At 39.7% G+C, this 27,500-nt stretch overlaps 3 protein-coding genes and 1 long non-coding RNA gene across 5 annotated transcripts in view; 3 read left to right on the forward strand and 1 right to left on the reverse strand.

Annotated features, from left to right (window-relative positions):
* The window catches only part of LOC138021732 (uncharacterized), a 3,981-nt gene extending 1,858 nt beyond the window's left edge, over positions 1–2,123 (forward strand). The window contains exon 3 of the mRNA XM_068868720.1: positions 63–2,123. Coding sequence (XP_068724821.1) covers positions 216–968 — 753 coding nt within the window. The 5' untranslated portion in view covers positions 63–215 and the 3' untranslated portion in view covers positions 969–2,123. The remainder of the gene's footprint in view (positions 1–62) is intronic.
* Positions 1–10,351, forward strand: part of LOC138020108 (uncharacterized) — a 19,138-nt gene extending 8,787 nt beyond the window's left edge. For both annotated transcript variants that reach the window (XM_068867107.1, XM_068867108.1), the window contains exons 3-5: positions 7,181–7,587; positions 7,735–7,920; positions 9,270–10,351. In XM_068867107.1, the coding sequence (XP_068723208.1) occupies positions 7,181–7,587; positions 7,735–7,920; positions 9,270–9,608 (932 nt within the window). In that variant the 3' untranslated portion in view covers positions 9,609–10,351. The remainder of the gene's footprint in view (positions 1–7,180; positions 7,588–7,734; positions 7,921–9,269) is intronic.
* On the reverse strand, positions 9,695–13,013 carry LOC138020109 (uncharacterized). The gene is made up of 2 exons (XR_011126313.1): positions 12,891–13,013; positions 9,695–11,505 (listed from the first exon to the last, which is right to left on the reverse strand). It is a non-coding gene; the product is annotated as an uncharacterized lncRNA (long non-coding RNA).
* Positions 13,014–13,499: 486 nt separating this feature from the next.
* The window catches only part of LOC138019543 (aquaporin-7-like), a 25,794-nt gene continuing 11,793 nt past the window's right edge, over positions 13,500–27,500 (forward strand). Inside the window, exon 1 of the mRNA XM_068866382.1 lies at positions 13,500–13,660. The gene's annotated coding sequence lies outside the window, so the exon portion shown is untranslated. The remainder of the gene's footprint in view (positions 13,661–27,500) is intronic.

The following is a 27,500-nucleotide window of genomic DNA, read 5'->3' on the forward strand; positions in this document are numbered from 1 at the left end:
GGATAGTCAAATGGTTAAAAAGTGTGCTCCTTTTTTTTTCTTCTATTTCATTACCCGGTCAGGTTTGGAGGAGGAAACAGCCAAGGACATCTGTTCCCGCCTGAAGTCTGCAAAGACGTATCTGAAGACTGACTACAAAATTCATGTTTCCAGATCCGACCCTTGTGGTGATCATTGTAGTGTGTATGCCCTGAGTACTGATAAGCAGGAGTATCATGGGCATTGTGACCATGCAGCCCTTCAGCATTCCACGTGAGGAAACCGGTGCTTTCAGGTCAACAACGAGGAGAGCTGTGCTCCAACAAGCGCATCCTAGCACGTCACAGTCTCGAGTTGTCGAAGACGAGCCACTAGCTAGTGAAGCCACGAAAGTGTATTTCTCCTGCCCCGAGGATGGATGTACAAAAACTTACCAGTCTTATGGTAATCTACAAAAACACCTGGATGCAGGAAAGCATCTTCTTCGCCTTGAGAGAGAAACCACTTATGACAGCATTAAGAACAAATGGGCTGACACGTGCGCAGAGGTCTCACGTAGTTACCTACGCAAAGAAACAGGGTCAAGCACCGAAGATGCTGTTGACCATCCATTTTGTAAGATACCCCAAGAATGGGCCCTGAAAACATGGAGACGAACAATCCGCTTCACTGAGAAAGTGAAAACACATCTGAAGAGTATCTTCCTGGAAGGCGAAGAGACAGGGAGAAAAGCCATTGCTGCAGATGTTTGTAGCAAGATGAGAACTCAGCGCGACGAGAGCGGAAGGAAGATATTCGCCAAAAAAGAGTGGTTGGCGGACGATCAAATGGCTCGGTATTTCAGCAGACTATCTGTTCTGTATAGGAGTGGCCGACTGGCTCTAGAACAAGTAAACCGTGACTCAATCGAAGACGAGGAGGAGGACTATGTCGCGGAGGCAGAAGAGATCACCACGAGGCTTGAAATACAGAGACAGCTGGAACTGTGATCCGGCATACAATATACTCCAACCACACTAATGCTGCCAAGGCCAGTTGTTCAAAAATTCCGGTTAGGCTATCACTGGGATAGTATAAATACCGTGGCCAGCTTATTTGCCAAAAAACAGCCGTTGGTTTTACAAATAATTATTCTAAACAAGTTTTTCTTCTTAGTTTTGAGCTCAGCATTTCACTGAGTTACCTAATGTTCAAATTACTTTTCAAAGCGGGCGATTAGAGCCTTGAATAACGTCTGTCTACGCGTGGATTAGGGTTTTATAACAACTGGTTTCAAAGTACTCGGGCAAAAACAATCCATGAGTAGTCTATAATTGGGTTTACTTAAACGCCTCTCGTTGAATTTCGGTGAACAAATGGAGCGCATATTAATGTAACTAAAACGTTCTGGATATTAAAAACCGTTTGAAGCCAAAACTTACTCTATAGCCAAAAAAGCAAGGACAGAAATGTTTGTGAAGTGCGGTTGAGAGAGAGATGAATTGAATAAATGATCCTCGCATTTGCTGGACAATTTAAGCAATTGTCTCATATGTACACCTGAAACTTTTAGGTGTCTTCAACGGGATGCGAACCCATGACCTCTGCGATGCGGGTGCAGTACTCTCAGGCTATGAAGTCACTCCATTTCTTTCACGGGAACACATGAACCCAACAAATTGACCCGCTCTCATCTGAGTGGCTTCAAGATTCGGTTGGTAGAGCACTGCACCGGCATCCCTTAGGTCATGGGTTCAAATTAAATCTCGCTGAAGACACCTGAATTTTTTCAGATGCACATATGAGACAATTGCTTAAATTGTCCAGCAAATGCGAGGATCATTTTTGATATTCTTACTGCTTTTATAAGAAAGTGTGTGTTACGGAAATCCTCCGTTTCAAGGAATTGTATTCGCTTTGAAACAGATCATTTACTGTTGACAGTATACGTAGCGCATCTCCCTAAATGCTAAACCATCGTATTATATAGATATTGATGAAATACCAGGATTTCTCCTTTTACTAAAAAATCATATCTTCACCGCGCGCACGTGAGGATATAGGTGTTGTCACGGTAACCAACACGATTGTCCAATAAAACGCGAGCTTTCTCTTCATTGTAAGATACTTTTGTGCTTTAATATAATTCTTCTTACTACATTAACATTTTTATTGCAAAATTTGACATTATCATGATTTCTTTTTTATAACTTTCATGTATTGTTTTATGTTACACAACATGCGTGTTTTAGCGGTTGGTGACCACTTTTTCATCATTTCGAAACTGAATAAAACAAGTTGATTTAAATCTAGACATTTCATCAATATCTATATAATAAACAGAAAATTACATGGCCGCTTGGGGATACAAATTTTATCTTCTCGTGCTGAAAGTATATCTCTCACACGTTCGCTTCGCTCACTTGTGAGAGATACTTGCAGCACTCGAAGATAAAATTTGTATCCCCTCGCGGCCACGTAATATCCTCTATATATTTAGCATTTATCCTGCTCAAATTCACTGAGTTATCTGTAGAAAAGGAAAAACGCTTGCCTTGTTTAAAACACAGTCCTTTCTTAATTTTTTTTCCTACACTACCTTAAAGGTAGTCTAGAATTGAACATTTCGAAAACGTTTTAGTGCCCTGAGCGTCTTTCGATTTGAAAATACAGCATCATTTGAACTTTCAAATTTTCACCTTGCGTGACACCAAGACAGTGGCTGTCTGGTTGACACACCACAATTGAAAGGTTTCTAGTATGTATAGATTCTGTTGATGCGTATTTATTCCAATTCATGAAAAAAAAAAAAAAAAAGAAAGAAAGCGTTTTCATGGCAAACTGAATTCCAATTGTACTTGTTGATTTTCAGCGGCTATATTTGTGTAAAATATTGGTACGCAAGGATAAAGACCCTTTAAAAGTTGTGTGTGATGCTTCGGCCAATAGCTAAAAAATGATGTACCACACAGACTTGAACGTTCACAACATTTCACTTTCTTAGCCTTTTTGTTGAACAGTTCAGAAATTAGCTTTTGTTGCGTGACATTCATAACTACCGCTGACCGACACCTTGGGCTCGCATTTAGCTGTACTATCGAACTTCATGCCTGCAATGGTTGTTACTTGTGCAAGAATGCAGTATCATTTATTAATCATTTCTGTTTAGCTCGGGAATCTATTCACCAAGGCAAATTATAATTTCAGCACCGAATGCGAAAAAGGAGTGATGTTTATTTTTTGGCGGAGAGCAAAGTAGAGATTGGATTACATGTCCCTACATCACACAATAACAAATTTCATTAAACCACAGTGTTTATGACTATAGCTGTTCAGCATGCACGGTTTTGAAAACAACCCAAACAAGATGATAGTGACCAGGTAAATTCGTACAAGCAACTTTTTGATTAACAAATTAGTTATGACAGTTTTTTATTCGGTATTCATGTTGTGACATTGGATATTTTAAGCGTTATTGCAATTTCGTATATTTCAGTTATCGTTGCGTTCAGTTATCTTTATTTGCCTTAAATAAAATAAATAGGCAACTTAAGTACTGTTAACCTTCAAATTACGTTTAGGAACTAATCCCGTAAAGGGTTATTTTCTTTTATTTGTCGATCTCTTTCTCTTAGACATGGTCGCTGTTCGTGTTCGTTCAACGGCTGTTGACACCATAAAAGAACAGATGCCAAAAATTTTATTCTTGCTCTTGTCGGAGCAAGGATGGATGATACTCGCAATATAAGTTGGTTTCCGAAAGAAGCTTGAACTTTTACTATATTTGGATCAAAAGATGTCCTAAATTTCATCTTAGGAAAATCTTTCGTGACATGGGTGGGTGTTGACAGCTGTTGATTGACACCTGTCAATCTGAATAATTTGACACTGCTTTGGTAAGCTACTGAAGGACCAGTCTTCGTTCAGGGAAAATGATAATAAAATTGATTGTATTGTGTGGTCAGGAGGTCTCTCTGATTTTTATGCTAATTTTGGTTACATTCTTAGGATTTTGGCCCCAAAACCAGGGGGGTGGTCTAAATACCTTGAGAAAAGTCCCAAAGCCAGCCCACTCTGTCTTCAAGGATTTTCTTGTGTATCCTTTATTTTGGCTAAGTTTCATTGAAATCGGTGTGATGGCTTGTATCACACCTGCCTGGTCCTCTCATGAACTCAGTCTTAAGTCAAACTCTACATCTCTATGCAACAAGCGCATTCAAAATTTCCTCATATTATTGTATAAAAGTAGTTAAAGAAAGAAAAGGCTTGTCCTGCATGTATGAAAAATACGTTTTCTTTCCCGTTTTCTTCTTATGCATGATCTTCGTGGAACTTACATTCTGTCCCTCAATAAACCTAGAACAACCAGTTATGGTCTTAGTTCTTTTTCTTACGTATTAACTAAGTAAGTAGCGAAATGCGCTACCTGATTTTTCCCGTACCACTGAGTTTACTGGTTTAAAACTAATCCAGGACCGGATTTTGTACAGCGGCTTTTCGTTTTGATTAATATATCTTTAAATATTATTCAATATTTAGTTATGTATCTGTATATATTATGTATGTTAGCTGCAATGTCTCGAAGATAATATTCTGAAATTCGAGATGAAACAAAGTTTTATGCATGCATGTATGTTACCTTCGGCAGGGCGCATGCGTGCACTTTGTAATCTGCGACTCCAGTGCTTACCATATGACAGATAAAATGACTTTTCTCTTGAATATATAAGCCATCGAAATGTTACGTTAAATTTTAATGACAAGGGCGGTTTGGAGCTGTGAGTAGGCGTGGGATTTGTCACATATGGTTTAGGGGCTGACATATCTCTCCCTCAATTCCGTACCGGGAGGCGAGGTCGGTAGCAGAAAGCAGCGAAGGGCCAACTGCGTCCAAAAGCGATCGCACGGGCCGAAATCCCGGGATGACTCGTTTGGTACGACGCTCCAGCGCCCCGTCTGGTACTGTATATTTTTCTCGTCTCGTCTTCAAACATTCCGTCAGCGCATGCGTGCGTAAATGTTCAGCCTCTCCGATACCTACAATACTAGACATATTTAGTTGGAACACTTAGCTTACAAGATCGTAGCTTATACCACATCCCCCTTCCCCCAATTCAATGTTGTGTGAGAATTTTTCGGGCGACAACTAGTAGTTGTGGAAATCAACATTGGAGGAAGGGGGAAACGGGGATGGGTGTTCCAACAAATGTGACGAGTATTGTATTTGCTTCAAGGAAATTGGCAAATCTGTAGAGGTGTAGATCAGAAGTTAAGTCTCTTTAGAAAAGAAGTAAACTCGTTACTAAGATAAACGGAATGTCTCTTCGCATGCTTTATATTTAAACAGGTGGCCGGTTTGTCTGAACATGATGATAATCAAGGAATATGTGTTGGAGAGTTTTTAGAAGGCCAAATAATTATAAATACTATGTGGTGTGTAAAGGAACATCTTCAATATGCTGTGTACCGCATTTCCATGTAAAGTAGTTGACACTGTGTACTTTGATTAACTTAGCGTACACATAACATCGGGGGCTTTAATTATTATCGAGACGAGAATCGAGCAAAATAAGGGTGATCTTCCTTGCACTGGTACTGATGTTGGCATTTGAAGGCGTGACAACGGTTAGCGAAGGGAGTAAAGCTAGAGAGGTGGGGTCGCTGACGTCTTGTGAGGTTCGGTTAATAATATATCGAGTGGTGCCGATGTGGAGCTGGTACCAACTCAAGAAGAATTTACATTTTTCGGGCGACTACTAGTAGTTGTGGAAATCAACATTGGAGGAAGGGGGGAAATGGGGATGGATGTTCCAACGAATGTGACGAGTATTGTGGGTCTATTTGGGTAAGTCGTAGACTTGGGTGATGGATTCTTGGGTTAACAGATTTTCCTCCAACGTTGACACAAAGCCTCTCTTGTCGAAGAGTGTCACCTGACTAAGACTGGGGTTGAAGTTGAAACCGAAAATCTGTACGGGCAAAAACCAATATTCATATTTCACTCTAAAAGTCAAAAATATCGGTCGGTCGGAAGACTATCGCGCTAAAAGGGAAAAAAAGGTTAATTATACTAAAGATGTCAAGGGAGGTGAAACCTGAAAGTTTCGGCAAGGAGATGTGTGCTCTAAGGGTGTCTGTGACACCCTGTACCCAGGGCTATCGAAGTGTCCTCTTGCCGCGTAGCCTGGCATTCCGGTATTGCATGCTCGCTCAGCGAGCTGGTTGGTGTCCATTCCCTTCAAGTGCTCAAACTATTTGATCCTTTTTTATTCAAGGAGACGGTGGATTGGCGTCGACCCTTCCTTTTCTCTGATCTTGTCTCGTCTAATTTTGTTGACAGGCTTATGGAAACATCTCTTTGTAAATTTCTAGAGGAACAAAACTTGATAGACTGTATGATATGTCGGGGGCAAACTTTCATACATGGCTTCTTGTAAAATAAACTTTCCTTTATATTCATTTCTGGTTTTCTGCGGATCTCCCAGAAAATGACAGGCATTTGCTAATATATAGCGAACCTTGAATCTTATCTTATCTGAAATTTTAGGGCTATAAAATTGCAATACCAGGGTGCAGGGATGGCGCAGTGGTTAGAGCACTCGCCTCCCACCAATGTGGCCCGTTTCGATTCCCAGACTCGGCGTCATATGTGGGTTGAGTTTGTTGGTTCTCTACTCCGCACCGAGACTGAGGTCGTTCTCCGGGTACTCCGGTTTTCCTCTCTCCTCAGCAACCAAAATTTGATTTGATTTGCGTTAATTTGTTAATTTCAAGTTATAGCTTCCCCAATTAGTGCTCCAGCGCTAGGAGATTAAAGTTCCTTTCCTTTATAATTATACAGTCTCAGACTTTACGATTACCTTAACCTGACGTTTTACCGGAAATAACAAATATCAAGTGGGTGAAAGACTCTTGCAAATATCTCAGTGGCGGCTTACCGACTGACTCGGACTCTGACTGATTGAACGAACGGTCGGTCTGCTGAGAAATTGGTTCGGGATAAATCGTTTTTAACTTAATTTTCGATCATAGAGGTTTATTTGCCGTTAATAGTTTTCCCTAACAATAACAACTATTTTAAAAGTTATATCACCAAATCGGGCCAGGGCAATCAACCCAATTTTAGACCCTAATCTTATCGTAGCCAAAAGCGTTTGGGCAGCTTCTTAGAGCTTCTTAGCCGTTAAAGAAACTCAATATGATTTTTTCATTTCAACACCAGCCCGAAGCAAAGACAGACATTGTACTTCTGAAAGACTTTCTGAGGGTCTGAAGAGGACTTACCAAATGTATGATGAAGTTAAGACGTTCGTGATGTTCATTGGTTGCTCCAGGAACACAGATAAACTAACAAGCGCCTTGTTGGATGCTCATTCGGAGATACTTCTTCCTCAAAATTATGATATTATCGGGAATTGGTGGATGTTTCACCAAAACCGCCTGCAAGAACTCGCCAAGCAGAAGTATATGCTGTTTTATCATTTGCATCATCTTTCCAGTCTTCAAACTCTGTTTAGAGAGCAAGCAACTGAGACCAGTAAATTCTGGTTGTGGACTTTTAAAGGCAGTGGTATTGATTACAAGAATGTTCCTGGCGCTTGGCAAGGGACCATAAAACAAAACCTTAAGGTCGGTAAATGAACGTCCTAGGCCAATAGAAGCCATGAGATCCTTATTTTTTGATTGATTGATCGATTGATTGGTTGGACGGTTAGATGGATTGATTGATTAATGGATTGATTGATTGATTGATTGATTGATTGACTGATTTTACAGGCTATTGGAGATTCGAGTGGACTTGTAACCTCAACAAAGCTCCTTGCCAGAAATGGAAATTTTTCAGTACTTCGAGATATTGAAAAAATGGTCGGGATTCCGGTCAAATTCGTTCACATTATCACAAATCCATTTGACGACATTGCTTCAATTGTGATAAGAACGCAATCTCAACGAGGCATAAAGGTAGGAAGTTGTCTAGAATTTTAAATCACAACACCTGAGCATCTTCCGGTGAGGAACGTGCCCAAATTTTCACAAACTGTACCAAACCAATATTCACAATAATATTGAACCTTAATTTAGAGCGATTTTCAATTGAGTGTCTACGTAATTAGCCAATTACTTTGGTTTGCATAACTTCACTCATTGATTGGTTCAAAGTTCTCGCGCCATTTTTTCAACCAATCAGAATTGAAACCAAAACCAATCGTTGCTTGCGCGTGCACATTTTCCCGCGCTTTGTGTTGGCTACGTGTGATTACTTCGAGTTTTGATTGGTTTACTGGATTGCCTCCGTCCTTTTTGATTGGCCAAAGTAATTACTTTGGTTTTTCTCCGACACTCGATTGAAACTCGCTATAAGTGACAATTGTATTTAGCGCTAAAAGGGCACCACTTGGGAAACTGTACAGAAATCAAATTGAAATCAAATCAACTCAAATCGTAGGTTGGTTTTATGAAGAGAGCGGGAAATCGGATTACCTGCGGAGAAAACATGTCGGCCTTAGAGAAGGGAAGCATCAAACTCATTCCAGTGTGACGCCAAGTGCCAGAATCGAATCTGCACCTCAGTGACGAGAGGAGAGTGCTCTCACCTCTACGCCAACTAGTGAATTCAACAGTCGAAATAGTCGTGGAGAATTTTTGGACAATTATCTTTACTTGTAAGACCTATGATTTATCCACCAGATAGTGATTTATCCAGCGGATAGCGCTATTCATCGTTTGAACAACTGGGACCTGGGGAACGGGGTCAGGGTTATTAGCGGTTGCTACTGCTGGGAGGGGGGGGGGAGGGTGGTGGCCAGGCGACTCCCCACAGTAGCGAAGAACTCGTTCATGAGATTTGCTTTTTCACAGTCCTCGACTGCAATACCCCCGTCGTCCCGTCTTCGTGGTCCAATAAGTTTCTTGACCTTCAGTCCTTTTTACTGGTCATCAGATTCCAGTAGGCATTGGTGGATGTAATTTCACTTAAATGGTCTTTGAAATACGTCGTCTTAGTCTCAAAGCGAACATACTCTATTAGCCTTCGATAGAATGTAGCCATGCTACCTGCGGGCTATCATGATTTAATCTCTGTGTATTTATATTCTTTGTCAAAACAAAGTAATTCCACAAGCAAATGTTTCTTCAATTCCGGCATTCGAATTACTCAAATCATTTCCGGCTCAATTCCCAATTAAGTGCTTTTAAGCACTTAATTTAAAAATATATATTTTGCAAGAGATTCTATTACGTCACTATGCACTTCTTAGTTGTGCAAGTGATTTTAACACCACCTTGACGTCAATATTTTGATTTCTTCGAAGGTCAACGACCCCATTGCAGTCAATGATGCCCTGAAGAATGTCTTCGCATTACTCGATACCATTGAGCAAGTCCGGCAGATTTATGGCGACCGAGTGTTGGATGTTTACATCAACGATTTAATGTTGAGACAGAAGGAGACTTTGAAGAATATATGCTCATTTTTAGAAATCCATTGTGACGATTTCTACTTCAAAGTAATTGAAAAGGTGTTTACGGAAGGTTATGATTTGAGGCCCAGAGACCTAGTAGAATGGAAAACGGAAGACAAGAACTGGATTGAAACGAAAATGAAAAAGTTTGATTTCCTTCAGCCATTGTCGTTTGAGTCCAGTTATTAGACATTTTAAGTTCACCTTATGCGAGTCACGAGTTAAATTCTTTCGTGATGTTTAACAAGTGTCTATCCAAGTCAAGTGAATTTCTAGCCGATACTTGGAAAAGTCAATTGGATAATTCAACACTGATGAATTATTGGATTAATATTAATATATTAGGCTTAGCATGAAATGGACAAAGTTGTTATTCAACGGACCAAAGGTCGATACAGAAAGCACTCATCATCCTCTATATCACGTGACAAGTCACCTGCTGCAATGCTGACATTTCAAATAATTCAGCGGTCTCTGTTACAGCCCACAGCAAATTCTCCTGAAAGAGGCATTAGCGTTGGATCTGATTGCACCATGATTTTACTTGTTGCTGATATCAGTTGTGCTAGACATTTATACAGATACGTTTGGGAGAAGTTATCTTCGCTCTTATCTAAAAAAATTAAGCATGTGTCTCTTACATACATCTGAAAAATTCAGCCGGTGGCTTCAACCCCGGGATTCAAACCCAATGACTTCTACGATGCCGGTACAATGCTCTACAAACTGAGCTATGAAACCACTCAGCTGGGAGCAGGAATTTTCAATTTTTCGGGTAAATTGCTATCAAAGTGCGAGGATTACTTCTACCTTCCGTACTTCTAATATATACAATCATTTCATTCACAGACCCGTTTATCTGCAACCGGGCTTTTCAATTTTTGTTAAGCTTATCATTAAGAATTGTAGAATATAAAGTTGCTATCACTTTCGTTCCTTTACCAATCTTTCAACGCTTGTCAAAGATACACATATGTTAGCTTTAAGTTTTTTTCCAATCCCTCTCCTGATCAACGTTCCGAAAGTTTTTCTTTTAAAACCAATACTGTCGATATGTCCGATTTCTTCTAATTTTTTCTCTGTTTATTTTGTCGCGACAAAGGACAACAACATCTTCTACTTCTTGCACGTTCTCCCAGGCAAAACAACAACGAATATCACAGGCCAACGCAACGAAGCCGTTGGGAGGTCCGATCGACATCATTGAACAAGGGCACCCAATAAGCGAATTAAGCCAAAAGCCTTTGAGAGATATTTCTAGTCTCCTTTCCGTATAAAGACTGTCAAAAGAGGTGTTCTTACAACCTATAATAATTTGATCTGTTTGGATATCTCAGCTGAGAATTGAAGTCTCCGAAAATTTTGGAAATTATATCGTCATTTCAGAAATTGCTAGCTGAACGTTATATTCTAAGAACTTCCAACCGAACCATTTTCTCATCCGAAGCTGCTAGGTGACCTTTTTTAAGTGCCAAAAATTGCAAAAGTACGCCTTCCGAAAATGTAACAAACTACTTTTCGCTGGCTGCGAATATTTTAGGTGATGCTTATTTAGTAAAGAAATCCATAGCTGTTTGGTAACGTAGAACCAAACTTCTTAAAACCGTTTGACTCTCCCGACTGACACACATTTCAGCAAAGATTATCGTTGGGGACCCCTGATTGGTCCATAAAAGAAATAGAGGATGTTACACATGGCCTCGCGGAGCTGTTACGAAATTTCTTTTGGAGTGTTGAAAAATATTTCACGAGTGAGCGCGCGAAAGCTCACTTGGTATTTCATTGGTGTTTACATATAAACTCTTTTTATTCGTGATCTTCAGCCATTCTTGAATGAATACATTAGCAGCGAAAAGCTGTATCTTTATTAATATGTTTTACATGTGTATTAGGTATAGTGAATATCAGACTCACGTCTCATCAGTGTCCGTTGTTAGCAGCTATTAGAGTGATCAGTAACCTTGTTTTTCCACCGAAACAAAAGGGTTTCCACGTTACGTCATCCCCACCATGTTGGTGGTGAAAACAAAAGATCTTTTGTTCGTCCACCAGCTGACTGTGCATTGCAACAAGGTTATCTGTATCCCTAGAAATTGGTTGCAAACACCTATTATCTTCCACATCCTTCATAAATTTAATGGAAATTTGTCTGGGTTTGTTGGTAATAAGTGTCGAATGTGGTTACTGAATTAAAAAGGCCTTTTCTAACCGGATCCCAAGCTTGCGCAGAGGATTATGAAAATATCAATCATGATTTCAATTTCAAGTATTTTCTCGCTGGGTGGTAAGAATTTAAAATTGTCTCAGCTAGCACGTGAACGCCATCGAGAGAGCGGGAGAGAATCGCAAAACTTGATTTTCTCGTTCAAGGGCAGATAATTAGTTTAGCTGGTCAAGTGTTTCCTCCGGAATTAGCATCATGCAATTTGCCAAACAACCGAAATTGAAACAAACCAAAGCGTCGAGATCGCTTATGTACGTGTAAATCCTTGCCCATACGAACCCCACGGATGCGTTGGCGTTTGTCGGGCACAACTCTAAGCCCAAGTGGCATGGGTGTGGACTATGAACGCTCGGGGGCCAACTCACCAGCAGGATGCTCATATAGGAGACAGGGGTGATGACATTTTTGTTGCTCAATATAGTACTGAAAAAGGATACCCCAGCTGCTCAAAGACTTCAAACATTCCACGAAAGACAGAAATGGATTTATCAACTTAGATGATGTATATGGTAAATGTGACCACCGAACGGAAATCAGAAAGCTAACATTTCGAGAGTAAGCCTGATTCGTCAGAGCGAACTTCGCATGCTAACGGTCAGGGAGCTGAACTCAGTTGATAAACCCGTTTTTGTCATTCTACTTCCCCACCGACGTGGCAACACAACAGTTTCTCTAGAGACTAATTATAACTGAACCCCATTATTTAAATTATGAAGGAGTTGGTTGCGCCTTTGTCCTTTTTTCCCTTTTCTCTGTCGCCAGAGAGTAACTGAGTCTGGACCAAGACTAGTACTGTCACAGTGATAAGAAAGCCACTTGTTCGCCACTTCCTGGAAATGTTTTGTCTTTTTGAGGCTACGCGAAGTGAGCTCCTCAAGACCTAAGTAAATTATAATATGCACCCAGTGATGCTTAGTCACTGCTGTATGTTGTCGAGAACCTTCTCAAAAAGAGAAAGGTAAAAAAATGAAGGTTTCTCGTCTTTGAGTGTGTATATTTTACAAGCGAGGTTGAAAAACTGGTGAAGGCGCACAACTCGCTTGTATTTCGTTGTTTGTGGGACGAGCTAGCAGGCAAGAATGAAGCTTGGAGACAGCAAGATGAAAATCAAATCTGAATTTTACATTGCGCTCGCGCATTGCATAGATTCTGCCTTGAAGTAGCTTTGGTCTTATCGTATTTTTCTAGCGACTCGATCGATGATGGATTTAATAATAAACAAGCAAAGTTCGATTGCATTTTTTTACCTCATGCAGGCTGAGACGTTGTCGCAAATTCACTTGCACTGTATAGGTAACTTGTCATTTTACCGATTTGTAACTGTTTTTAAGAGCTCTTCTGAAGAGAATCTTAACCTAAGAGAGCTCGTGTGGTGTCGAGTGATAAGTTTATATGTGTGCCGCTTCTGTATATACAATGGCAGATGTTTGCAAGTTGACAGCCAAAAGCATTTGAACACCACGTGAAAAAAGGCGACATAAATCACAACAAAATGTCGAACAATGACATATATTTCGTTTAAACGAAAAAACATGATAAAAATATCAGTATCTAATTACTACGTTTCTGTTAAACGGTCCTCGAATTCGACATTTGCCATGTAATGAAATTAACGTCGACGTCATTTATGGTACTGATGTGCCCTGAGACCTTATGCAGGACAACATTCAGGCTCAGCCCATGAAAGCCGCTGCCAGAATTCACTTTTCATTCGCATTTAACTTCTTTGGTTCGTTTACTTTGCTTTGACAGTTCGAACATTAAATTCTAATTGCATGGTGACATGTTTATTTAAATTATTTTAAAACCCCTGTGTGTCAGATCGGACCAAAAACACTGAGGCCTGTCATTTTGTTTGCTCACGAAAAAAGTTATCATCAAGGTTTTTAATACGTCAAGTCGAGGTATTTTTGAACGCTCGCCAAGCCAATAAAAGCTTGGTGTACTGGACGACTCTGCATAACACACTCAGCACATTCAGATAACAGAAAAAAGAAGATTACGGACTTTATCTGTGGTAAGTCTCTAGTTGATACGTTTTCATGGTTACTAAAAACACAGAACTTAATTAAAACAACTTGCGCCTTCAGGACCTGCTGCAATTAAAGCTTAATCCGGCTTCAGTCTTGCGTAATTTTAACTTCCTTTACCACTCCGAAAAAAGGGAATCGGGAGAATCAATACCTTTCCTTCTTTCAGTATTTTCATCTTTCCTTGCAAAGGATGAAAAAAAAAAAATTTCGCCCTTCTTTGGTTCATATCTTGAGACTGAACATTGCATGTAGTTAGAGCAAAACAATTGCTTGCTAAGGCTTGTGGTCGAGCCTGAACCGCACACAGTTTTGCCCAATTCACATGTTATAGCGATATTTCATCCTTGGACTTTTTGCGCTACTAGTTTTGTTTTCTCCTCGGTCTCGCTGCTTAATTTTTTGTTTCTGAATTTTTTTGGCAATGGAAGTTTCATTTTTTCGTCTTTGCAAACAAACCTGCGATTGTTTAACTTTGCTTACGTAAAGAAACAAGCCATTTTTTGCACAACCTCTATCAGAAGCAAACAATGATCTTTTGTTAAGAAAATGTTGAAACCACCATCACACTTCGTAAGAAAATTGACCCTTTATTCTAAAAGAAAAACGTTCCATCACGACAGTCACACGTGCAAAAGTGGACTGCAGACTTTACTAGACACTGTGAATCTGCGTGATTGTTGCAATGAAACGTTTTACCTTACGCTTAGTTGCGTAGGAAAATTAATGACCTTGGAATGATGATATTCTTTGTTTTCTCACCATTTGCATCTCAAAGAGTGGATTTTTTCCCTCGAATACAATGAAATAATAAGTGAAAAAATTCCACATGAGAACAGTGCGCAGCTGGCGGTTCCGCTGTTGTTGCGGAAAACGAGAGATTTCGAGCGGGTGCGAGAAGGCTGGGGACGTGCTAAGAGTTATAATTCCATGTCCAAGTACACTAAAGAAAAAATCCCACAATAATTCCTTATGCAATACAGTACTCAACGTAACCTGCCAACACTACCTATTACTATCAGTTACTTTATATAATCTCAAATGATTAATCGTAACTTTACGTTACTCCCAATCACTAGCTGTCATCCAACGTTGTTAGGCATTACTGTACGTCGATCTACATTACTACACATAACTACCCGTCATTACATGTTACCGTACTACTCGTCACTAGAGGTCACTACACATCACTACCCGTTACTACACGTTACTAGCAGTCACTACTCGTCACTAGACGTTACTACACATCACTACCCGTTGCTACACGTTACTAAACTACCCGTCACTACCCGTTACTACACGTTACTACGTTACTAAACCGTAACACGTCCCTAACACCTCCGTTCCCATTCAGACACAGTTGTAACAAATGTCGACGAGTTCAACTTTTTTTAGTTGATTCCCCCGTTCTTATTTTGTAAAGGGAAATAGGGGGTATTTCGAACTATTTAGAGACTTCAGAGCACTCGACACCGTTTTACATCCTTTGCTCTTTTCCTTGAAATCCGTCCCGCTAGGCTTGTCTGACAAGACAAAACCGACAAGGCCCAATAATAACGGATAGAGACAAATTTCAAAAAACCGAATTTTCTGAAAAACTGTCCTACAGCTTTTGTTGAATTTTAAGTGTTTTAGGGATTATTACTGGGTTGCCGTATGGCAATCCAGTCGGAAAATGGGTAGATTATTTTTTTTAATTTTTTTTCCGTGTCGGTAAAAGTCTTGCCTGTCACTCCCCTGCTAAGTGGTGTCTTTGTGCATAGAGCCTTCTGCTCGTATTTTCTTAGGATAGAGAGGGTAGTGGAAATGCGTAGACTTCTCTGGTGGACACAGTAGAATGATAAACTTAACCTGCAATGGCGTCGAAAGTCATGTAACGCGAATGGCGTTTTAGTGGATTTTTAAACAAAATATACCCTTATGGAGCTCAATAATGGAAAGTCAGTTGGATAAACTAGGCAGGCGGAGAAAACAAATACCTGGAATCGTAAAAGCGACGACTAATGGACTTCGACAACAATCTATCGCCCGTCGAGCGGAAATTAAAGTGAGCTGTATTTACCTGAAGTACATAGTAATTTGACACGATTGAGTTTCTTGTCTTCACGCACGCAATGAAATAGGAAGAGGTGTTCGCCTCTAAGAGCAAATATGTTGTTTGTTTCAATAAATTTTTCGCTGGAAAAGGATTCTGTGGTATTTTCTGCCTTTGTGAATTATAATATCATTTTATGTATTGAATTTTCGAGCTTAAGGTTGAAATGTGATATGGGACAAGTTTTTTAGTTTTGCTCTGTAAAGCAGGAAGGGTTCACAGGCCTGTTGGAAGCGTGCTTGAGTTTCAACAAAATGAGCCCCAAAATCAGTGAAAAATTGTGACGCAGATGAATAATAAAGTAGCTGCTATTTCCAAAATGATGGAATTACCTGGTGATAAATAACGTCGTACGCGTCTTGGAGAGTAAATTTTGACCTTGCATAAACAAGAGTTGGGCGATTGTGATCTTTGTTTAAGTTCGCTCATTTCATTGTCAAACTTTATAACACTTGACAGAAAAAGAATCTTACAAAAACCCGGTATCTTGCCATCATTTGACACAGATACTTCACTGTTTGACGAGTAAACATGCCGCGGTAACTTAATCACGGCGCCCGCTGAATTCCGGCATGTCACTTTCGATTTTGCGATTTATTTGAACGTGGCAAAAAGCTCCCAAAATGTTTGTCGCTAATCGTAACTTTTTATATTCTATATTCATGGTTCAAAATTAATGTTGTTTTCATGTCGTAAATATTTTATTCTCGATCGACCGTCCGGGAAACTTCCTTCTGCTCTTTCTAAAAACTGTGTATCAATAGTTATTTGCTTTTGCATAAATATTTGTTTTGCATAAAGCAAGCTAACAAAATCTGTACTTTGCTGAGTTCGCATTTGTTAGCGATAATAGTATTTTCGGTCAGATGCTTGTGTTTTATGAGGGGTTTATTGTTTTGGTCTCCCATCCTGACACTAAGCCCGCCCGAAAGGGCTTAACTTCAGTGAACTTTAGTATTACAAAGCAGTCAGATGCTCAGAGGGCACACTTGTGGTGAAAAGAAGTTGTGAGGGAACTTGAAAATTATCAACATGTCAGCCCAGAAGCCAATGTTTCTCGCTTCTCTTTTATTTGTTATTCTTCGGAGACTGGAATGCTGTATTTCAATACCACACAATTCAGTGCCTTCTGAGTTTCTGTAACACGTACCACAGGCAACCCAGTATATGCTTCACGGAAGCATCTCGTTTCTAAGATTATCTGGTTATCTTTCACCATCCCGTTTCGTCAAAAAAGAGAAAATATGTTGATTTAAAGCGCAAAAGGAATGCCTTACATCGTTGCCATAGTAACGTTCTTTTAAAGGAAAATGTGATTTGAGAATTGAGACTTTTGTACCGTACAAAAGGGATTTTCCCCTTTGAAAAGATATGAATGGTGGCTCTTTGAATTCAAATTTGCCGCAGAGAAGGCTTGTTTTGTATCAAGTGCCAATTTTTTAATAAAACATGTTTAAGGTTTGGCACTGCCGGGCGATACTGTGTCACAAAAGAGCAAGATATCTTTAAGAATTTCATTCCTTTGCTTCAGCGCTGATTCCCTTTCTGTGAATTAGATGTCTGATAGGAGTGTTTCAATCAGACGTGATTTGGATTTGTAAATGTTCTCTTCAAGAGTTGATCTTGAAGAATTAGTGCGTAGAAGTCTTAAGGGCTTTGCCCTTCATGAATCCTTTTTTGACACCTAATGAGTGTACTGAAAGGTTTCAGTCTGCTTGAAGTGTGTTTTTTACGTCCACAATGGATTGTGATTTTTGAAAGCTTTCGCTTTTGTATACAACGGTGTCTAGAAATGTGGCTTCAGTGTTTGAGATCTCAGTCATAAATTTGATCGTAGGGTGGTGTGAGTTTGATTGTGTGATAAACTTGTCTATATCCCGTTTGCTGGCATCCCACAAGGAAAACATTTCGTCAATGTATAGTTTCCAAATCATTGGCTTTATGACGCTTTCGCTGAGACTGTGTCTCAAGATCGGCCATAAAGATATTTGCAAAGGCAAAGGCCATTTTAGTACCAATTTTGTGTAACCATAGTTTGAGATTGATTGAAGGGTCACTAAGTTTTTGTGAAAGTCATATGCTTTGGCAATAGTGTTATTTACAGTCCTCCCGAACATTCTAGAAAAAAAGCATCGTTTCACTTCCATCGACTCGAAAACGTTTATTGTTGTGGTAAGTCATTTGGAGTACGTTCGCAAAAGTCGCGTATGCAAACGGCAGAGCCAAATAGAACTTGATGCTGCCACAATCGGGGAATCAGCCGAGCTTGACAAGGAAATTCGACATTGTTTACAGAGCCTCACTAGCGAAGGATTCGGATTACGACGCTTCAGTAGGAGTCGTATTCAGAAGCGCAGAGAGATACAACCCAGTGAAAATCAAACTGTCGGAGACAGAAGGAGAATACCGATTCCGCCCGGCATTACTAAACAACGAAACAGCTAAACGGCGAAACAAAGCAGCAAAACACCATGTATGACCCTAATTCTTTTTGTACCTACATACTTTTTATAAATTTGAAAGACAAACGTTCTAAGTTAACAGAAGCTAACATGCGAAAAACGAAAAACACTTTACCGTCTGGAAGCAGAGATATAAACGAGTAAAGCTGTAGAATCAGAAAAAATGAGGGAGTTACCAGATGAACATTTACGCATTCGTCATCCGCTCATTCGAGTCCTAGCGCGAGTCGCGCTTCAGGCCAACACAAACGGAGTTAATTAGTGACTATTAAACCGTTGGTGCAAAAGTTTCGTAGTTTTCGTGATTTGAAGATCTCTGTTTATATTCCATATATATTTATATATAGAATGTAATATTCCAGTTAAGCATCAAACAGTGCTCTACAATTATTCTATAGGAGCTTGATTATATCACGGAAACGGTTGGTCTTCCATTAGGTTTATTTAAACTCTACAGTTCTGTTTCGTGAGGGCACAAGTGCCCTCACTCTTCGGGAGTTTTCAAACGGAATTACATAATTCCGTTAGAAAACTCTCGAAGACTTGTGCCCTCACGAAACAGAACTGTAGAGTTTAAATAAAACTGAATGATATATATATATATTAGAATAAAGGTGGGTGAAATCACGGTATTTGATTATTTCCGGTTACCCATTTTGAATCATGCATGAGGTGACGAGCGCAGCATTTAGAATTGCGTGTGTGGGTTACGCGCGCGCTCAGCTGACCCTAACCCATAGTGGTTGAGCTTGTTAAGTAAATTTTTGCGGGTTTTTGTGAAAGTTTTCATGTGCTTTGGCAATAGTGTTATTTACAGTCCTCTCGAACATTCTAGGAAAAAAAGCATCGTTTCACTTCCATCGACTCGAAAACGTTTATTGTTGTGGTAAATCCTCTGGAGTACATTCGCAAAAGTCGCGAATGCAAACGACAGAGCCAAATAGAACTTGATGCTGCCACAATCGGGGAATCAGCCGAGCTTGACAAAGAAATTCGACATTGTTTACGGAACCACTGAACAATGGTTAATCAAGCCTTTTTGCAGGGATGGCGCAGTGGTGAGAACACTCGCCTCCCACCAATGTGGCCCGCGTTCGATTCCTCGACTCGGCGTCATATGTGGGTCGAGTTTGTTGGTTCTCTTCTCTGCACCGAGAGGTTTTCTCCGGGTACTCCCGGTTTCCCCTCTCCTCAAAAACCAACATTTGACTTGATTTGCGTTGATTGTTTCTTTCACTTTACAGTGTCCCCAATTAGTACTCCGGCGCTAAATCGACTAGACACTTAAATAAAGTTCCTTTCCTTTCCTCTCCTTTTTCACTAGCGAAGGATTCGGATTTCGCTTCAGTAGGAGTCGTATTCAGAAGTGCAGAGAGATACAACCCAGTGAAAATCAAACTGTCGGAGTCAGAAGAAGAATACCGATTCCGCCCGGCATTACTAAACGACGAAACAGCTAAACGGCGAAACAAAGCAGCAAAACACCATGTGTAACCCTAATTCTTTTTGTACCTACATACTTTTTTTTTAAATTTGAAAGACAAACGTTTTAAGTTAACAGAAGCTAACATGCGAAAAACGAAAAACACTTTACCGTCTGGAAGCAGAGATATAAACGAGTAAAGCTGTAGAATCAGAAAAAATGAGGGAGTTACCAGATGAACATTTACGCATTCGTCATCCGCTCATTAGAATCCTAGCGCGAGTCGCGCTTCAGGCCAACACAAACGGAGTTAATAATTAGTGACTATTAAACCGTTGGTGCAAAAGTTTCGTAGTTTTCGTGATTTGAAGATCTCTGTTTATATTCCAAATATATATATATGTATATATATATAGAATGTAATATTCCAGTTAAGCATCAAACAGTGCTCTACAATTATTCTATAGGAGCTTGATTATATCACGGAAACGGTTGGTCTTCCATTAGGTTTATTTAAACTCTACGGTTCTGTTTCGTGAGGGCACAAGTGCCCTCACTCTTCGGGAGTTTTCTAACGGAATTACATAATTCCGTTAGAAAACTCCCGAAGAGTGAGGGCACTTGTGCCCTCACGAAACAGAACTGTAGAGTTTAAATAAACCGAATGATATATATATATATATATATATTAGAATAAAGGTGGGTGAAATCACGGTATTTGATTATTTCCGGTTACCCATTTTGAATCATGAGCTGACGAGCGCAGCATTTAGAATTGCGTGTGTGGGTTACGCGTGCGCTCAGCTGACCCTAACCCAAAGTGGTTGAGCTTGCTAAGTAAAATTTCGCGATCAACTGTGTCAAAGACTTTTTTAATATCTAAATACTCCACAAGAAAGTAATCGCTGATGATGTTAGTTTGAATGTCATTGATAATGTCCAATATTGCATGTTGGGTCGAATGTCCCTTATGGAAACCGTACTGGGACGGATATAATAAATTATACGAAATATGCTGAAATTTGCATAATGACTATAAGAAATGTTGGACACTGACTTGTTTGAACGTTAAACGACATTCTCAAAAAACTTGGTAAAGACGTTTCGACCGAAAACCTTCGGTCATCCTCGGTTTGAATTTGACAAAAAAGCGACAGCTTCTTTCAACGGTTCATATTTGCGTATGTGCGTGACTACAAGCCTGAGAACACGTGATCTATGTGCGAGAAGAAGAACATTATGCAAGTGAAACATAAATGTCAGGAATTTCTATATGTTCATTCCCCGCATTCTGGTCTCTCTTTGAATGCCAAGCCTCCAGGAAAAGTCTCTTGTGATAGTCAACGGCCTTGTCAACTATAGTGGCGTGGTCAAAGTCTATATTATGGCCAAATTGGTTTGCGTGATGCGCAATTTTAGAATTGCTGTCGTAAACACGGACAGCTCTTCTATGTTCACTAGGCCTTGTGGCAAGAGCTCTATCCGTTTGGCCATAATATGCGAAATCGCAATCAAGGCAGTTTACTTTGTACATAATACATCGAGACTGAAACAGGGTTGGTTTGTCCTTTGGTCTTGAAAAGATTGTGCCTAAAGTGCCGAGAGACCAGAAGGCGGGGAATGAACATAGGGAAATTCCTGACATTTGCATGTTCTTCGTCTCGGGCAGCGATCACGTGTACTCAGGCTTGTAGTCACGCACATACGCAAATATGAACCGTTGAAAGAAGCTGTCGCTTTTTTGTCAAATTCAAACCGAGGATGACCGAAGGTTTTCGGTCGAAACGTCTTTACCAAGTTTTTTGAGAACGTCGTTTGACGTTCAAATAAGTCAGTGTCCAACATTTCTTACAGTCATTATAATAAATTATGTTTCTTAATATAGCTTGTCACTTTTTTATACGTAATGTTCTCTAAACTTCTGATGAAGTTTGATATAAGGAGATAGGTCTGTAATTATTTGCATCAATTTCATCGTTACATGTACTCTTAAATATATATTGTCGTAAATTTGGCAATTTTAAGCTTTGACGGCTAAGTCCCTGATTTGATGGATATCATAAGTTACTCTGATAGGACAGGGGCTATAATGCTTGAGAGTTTAAGTAGCTTAGTAGCAAAGGAATATAGACCATATGATTTGTCGTTGGGTCAGGGAAAACCTGTTCAAAAGGGAAGGATGCTTTAAGGAAAGGATTCTTTAAGGTAGGTATGCTTTAATTTAGGGAAGGATGCTTTAAGGCGAAGAAGAAAATTTACTAGCAAGTGTGTTACCTACCGTGGCAAAGTGATTATTAAAGGGGCTAGGTCATGCTATTTTAGGTAATTTTGTTTAATTTTGTTAATTATGAGCTCTAAACGTCAAATTGGCAGAGCAAGAGTCGTTCATTTGCAAAATCACGGCCACACAACAACTGAGAATGATTTTCCAGCTATGCAAATGACATTTTGATATAGACTGCTATAAATTTGAAAAAAGGTGGGCCGACGTTTTTCAAATTTACCCAAATTCAATCCATTTCAATCCTGTCCAGTTTTGTCCATCCATGTCCCTTCTTGGCTTCCCTGTGTTTTGTTAGAGTTCTTCTATAGTTTTGAACAGTTATTTTGATATTTTAGTGAATTCTATGACCATTCGATCAGTGCTGAAATTCCCTAAAATTGCGTGACCTAGCCCCTTTAAGGATGTTATATATCTGCGAGGGGAGAGGAACGGTTTAGGGAGGAGGGACAAACGGCCAGAAAAATAGTGTGAGGAAGGAGAAAGTATGTCAAAATGTAGGGAGATGGGAGAACCAGCATGAAAAGGGAGAAGGGAGTATGTCTTAAAAGCGTGACATAAGTCTTCAAAGCCTTACTAAATAGATCTGAATAGATGTTAATATAAGAAACTGTACAGATCCGTTCCCCGTAGGACCCTCTAAACAATTAAATTGAGAGAAAATTGGGTAGACCCCGGGTATGTAACGGACTGTTTTAAGCCCGTAGGCTCCGGTGTTTGCGGTATTTTGAACGTCCTTTTCGCCCGTAATCTTCGCGTCTCTCGCTAGTAAGTTATTGCTTCATCGTTTGACCACTTCAAAATATTCTGTTTGGCCGTACTTAGATTTAGAGGCCAAATCGGAAAATTGTGAGACCTCGAGTAAGTGTTCGTTCGTCGAAACGTGACATGCATCTTGAAAAGGTCTGCCTTTTGTGTACCTTTTGTGTTTTCTGTGGCGATTCTAAGATCAAGGCCATATTTTAGCTGTAAATGTAATGTCTCGAAGGTATTTACTCTTGCATTTACTCTGAAATTCGAGATGAAATTGAGTTTATGTAGTATGTATGTATGTTACCTTCACCATGACGCGTGCGTACACTTTGTAATCTGCGACTCCAGTGGATCCTGAGAGTAACAATGACTTTTTCGGAAAATAATAAAGCAATAGAAATCTTACGTTAAATTGACAAAGGTGGTTCTGAGTTGCGCGTAGGAGTGGGATCTGTCTCATATGGTCTAGGGACCCATATTTCTCTCCCTTTCTGCCGTACCGGGAAGAAGGTTGGTATCTGAAAGCAGCCAGCCAGTCTTGATGTATGGCTGCGAGACGTGATGGAAAGAGCTAAACTTCGAGTTAACTTCAAAGTCCATAAGAAAGTCTTTAAGTTGCTGGCAATGGAGAAACTTGACACTAATCGGTAGAATTCAACTAGTCAAAACATTCGCTATGCCAAAATTTATGTATCGAGCCTCCCTTATTTCTTTTGATAAGGACATAATTAAGAGCATAAATTCTGTAATATTTAATTTTGTGTGGAGAGGCAAAGACAAAATTAAGAGATTGGCCTTAATTAGTGAATATGAAGATGGTGGCCTTAAAATGCCTCACCCCGAACCTTTAATTAAAACGCAAAGAATTATGTGTCTTAAAAGGTATCTAGATGATAATAACAGCCCGTGGAGAGTTTTCTTGTCTTACTATCTCAAAAACGTAGGAACCACCTTTCTGTTTCAATGCAATTTCAATCCATCGCGCCTACCCTGCAAATTACCAATTTTTTATAAAGAATGTCTTGAAGCTTGGTCTGACTTCAATGACAATCAGGATATAGTAGCTACAAAACAGGACGTTTTAAATGAGATCATCTGGAACAACCAGAACGTTTTGATTGACCTGAAACAATCAATATACAGTAAGAAGATAAAAGAAGCAGGTTTTCTGAAAATAGGAGATATTCTCTCAAATGGCTATAAGTTAAAACGTTGGGATGCTTTTTTAGAGAGAAAGATCACTCCTTGTCTGATTATCTCCTCCTACAGGGGATTTTTTTCCGCTGTTCCGCCCAACTGGAAACTGCCATTTAAAGACGGAGAGAATACTAACAACCAAACTGACGAAACTGTCTTAGACGATGTTGTTCAAGATATAACTAGAATGACTTCGAAATTAATCTATTCCACTTTGGTCAAACGAATCCAGATTCCTCCGACTGCCCAATCTAAGTTTAACTCCTTATATATAATATTTCTGGGATCACAGACTGGTAAAATATTTATCAATTACCGGGTCAAGTCACTGTTGACACCAGAACGAGAGCTTTTCAATACAAAACCATAAATCGTATTCTCTACACTAATAAAACCTTACATAAAATGAATTTAGTTCCTTCTCCCATGTGCTTTTTTTGTGGAGATCACGAGGAAACTCTTGAGCATCTTCTTGTCAGTTGTGCCTACACTAGAATCTTTTGGCTTTCTGTCATTTCTTGGTTAATTACTTACAATATGAAAATTGACAAGCTTGATGAAGTAACAATTCTCTTTTGGTATTTTCGATAACAACCCAGGGAATTGTTTACTAAATCATTTAATCATTCTTGGGAAATATACCATTTATTTATGCCGCTGTAAAAATATCAAGCCGTCTTTACCGTTACTGAAGGCCAAAACAACTGAAACTCGAAAACTAGAATTCTTAATCGCAAAAAATAATAAAAAAGAATCTATTCATTACAAGAAATGGCAAAACATGTTATCGTAACTTTCCTTTTCTTAATAGGGTACATAGTTGTATTTATACAGATATAAATATATCTGTACATATTATTTGGGTTTACATTATTAACCACACCTTAATTAGATCAAATTGACTGTGAATGTAATGTAATGTTAATTTGTTTTTAGCGTTTAGTAATAAGTGTTTGTAAGTTTAAATTTTAAGTTTTTGTAATTGTAAGTAGTGTTAGTAATTAAATGTAATTAGGGTAGCGTAAGCACTAGCGTAATTAATTACGTAATATATATTGTTCGTATTTAAATTAATTAATTAAAAAAAATAAAAAATAAATAAATGTGATGAAAATAAAATCGATGTCCTCCAAAGCAGATGTCTTAGACGGATATTTAAGATACGTTGCCAGGAAAGAATAGGCCTTTTGCAACAAACGATCACATGGTACAAAATCCGCCATGCTGGAGGGCAAGCTCATTATTATTCCCCCACTGGGACATTGAAACAAAGGCAAGTCAAGCTTGACTGGTTCAGGTCTCTTTGTTTTAATGTCCCAGTAGGGGAATAATAATGAGCTTGCCCTCCAGTATGGTGGATTTTGTACCATGTGATCGTTAGTTGCAAAAGGCCTATTACAAACAAAGAAGTCCTGAAGATGGCTGAGATATAAAAGGCTGATTTAGCAACAGAACGGGAACGTCAGTGGCGACGGCGCGCGCAGAAAAAACACCAATGAGAATTCAGAATAGAATAGACTCCACTCTTTTCTTCTCTATTCTAAAATCTCATTGGTAGTTTTGCTGCGCGCGACGTCGCCACTGAAGTTCCCGTTCTGTTGCTAAATCAGTGAGGACGTGCGAAGGAGAAGATGGAAATTCATCGGCCACATCATGAGGAAAGAACCAAACAATGACTGCAGAATTGCATTAACCTGGGCCACAGAGGGGCGGCGAAAACGGGGAAGACCAAGTACAACATGGAGAAGGACGGCGGAGAGAGAAACAGAAAAAGCGGGATGGAGTGAGGTACAAATGGCAGCGGCTGACAGAGATGGTTGGCGGGATTGTGATGAGGCCTTATGTGCCACATGGCACGAAGAAGATAGGCAACAGGTATCTGAAAGCAGCGAACGGCCAACTGCACGCGTCCGAAAGCGATTGCACGGGCCGAAATCTGTGATGACTCGTCTGGCACGACGCTCCGGTGCCATGTGCAGAGGTACTGCATTTTTCTCTCTCAAAAACACTCCGTCAGCGCAAGCGTAAATGTTCTGGCTCTCCAATACGTACCAAAAAGAGATGCTGGCTTTTACAAGGAATTGACATTTCAGTTGATTCTACAGGAATAAACGTAAGAGCCGTGCTGGTCATCTTGGAGTGCAGGGATGGCGCAATGGTGAGAGCACTCGCCTCCCAACAACGTGGGCCGGGTGCGATTTCCAGACTCAGCGTCATATGTGGGTTGAGTTTGTTGGTTCTCTACTCTGCACTGAGAGGTTTTTCTCCGGGTACTCCGGTTTTCCCCTCTCCTCAAAAACCAACATTTGACTTTGTGTTAATCGTTAATTTCAGTTTACAGAATCCCCAATTACCTTTCCAGCGCTAAAACGACTAGACACTTAAATAAAGTTCCTTTCCTTTCCTTTACCTTTCTCAAGACAGAGGTTAGATGGTTTCATGCAGACTGGGACGCCTAAAATTCTTTGTTGTAAACATGGCGGTTCACGAGTGAAGTTGTCTCTCTGGCTTTTCTGTCGATGAATTCCAAGACCTAACGATACAATTTGGGCAAGTTTTAAAAGCTGAAAATTTCAATTGATGTTTGCTGGTAGGACTGGGTGGCCTGACACTTATAATTAATTATATGAAATGGGAATCCGAGGACTTTCCTGTTCGTGGAATGACATAATCACTCAGAGTTCTTTTTTGGGCGTAAACGAGGCAACTTAAGAAGCACAAGACTGGCCCTCGTCAAATGGCTGGAAAGAGTGAGAAGAAAATTTCTAGCCAGATACTTAGGAGTAGACCTGGTGTGTGCCTGTAATTATTTACGGTTAATTGTTACTTAGTTTTTGTGGGGATATTTTTGCCCTGATGGACTTTTACATTTTATCCATGCTCTTAATATATGTTCCTCACTGGACTATTGTTAACTGGCTCTGGAGCCTTTTCCCTTTTTACTTGGGCCCTTTGGCCCTTGTAGATAAACTTTTATCTTATTTATAAAAAGAAACCAAGGTCTAGGGCTTGGGGATACTGACGAAAACGTTTCATTCCGTTTTTAAGGCTACATTAGGTATCTTTTGAATGGAAGTAGACAATAATCTGGATTTTTCTTGTCATATATCAAATGTGCGCAAAAAGATTAATAGTCAACGTAACGTTATGATGCGCTTCGAAACCTTAAAAGGCAAGGCCATGGTGAGCATGAAATATTTTCTGTCTTCTGTGCACTGCTTGTGTGTTTTAAGTCTGTTTAGGCGTCAGTAATAATACGAGCAATGCTGTCCGAGTAGGTGCTTCCACTAGGTTTTCAGAAATGCAGAGCAATACAGCAACTCAATCTTAACAAATAAATATATTTTGACCTTGACATCGCGCTTTCGGCATTCCGTCATCGATAACGGCGCCGTGTTGTGATCTTTGCAGAAATTAAGCGGTCTCTCAAACATTAACCTGCTGGCACTGCGTTACGTAACCCCCCAAGGTCTGCTATTTCGGCAAGGCCACAAAGGTAGGGTACATCATTAAAAGGTAAGCCCTGCTGGTATTCAAAGTCTTCAAAGAGCAAGCTTCCTTAATAAAGTCACAATATTCGAATGAATTTAGACTGTATGTGTAGTGTTACGTCACA

The sequence above is a fragment of the Montipora capricornis genome, chromosome 10, assembly GCF_036669925.1.
Source record: "Montipora capricornis isolate CH-2021 chromosome 10, ASM3666992v2, whole genome shotgun sequence".
NCBI classification, from domain to species: Eukaryota; Metazoa; Cnidaria; class Anthozoa; order Scleractinia; family Acroporidae; genus Montipora; species Montipora capricornis.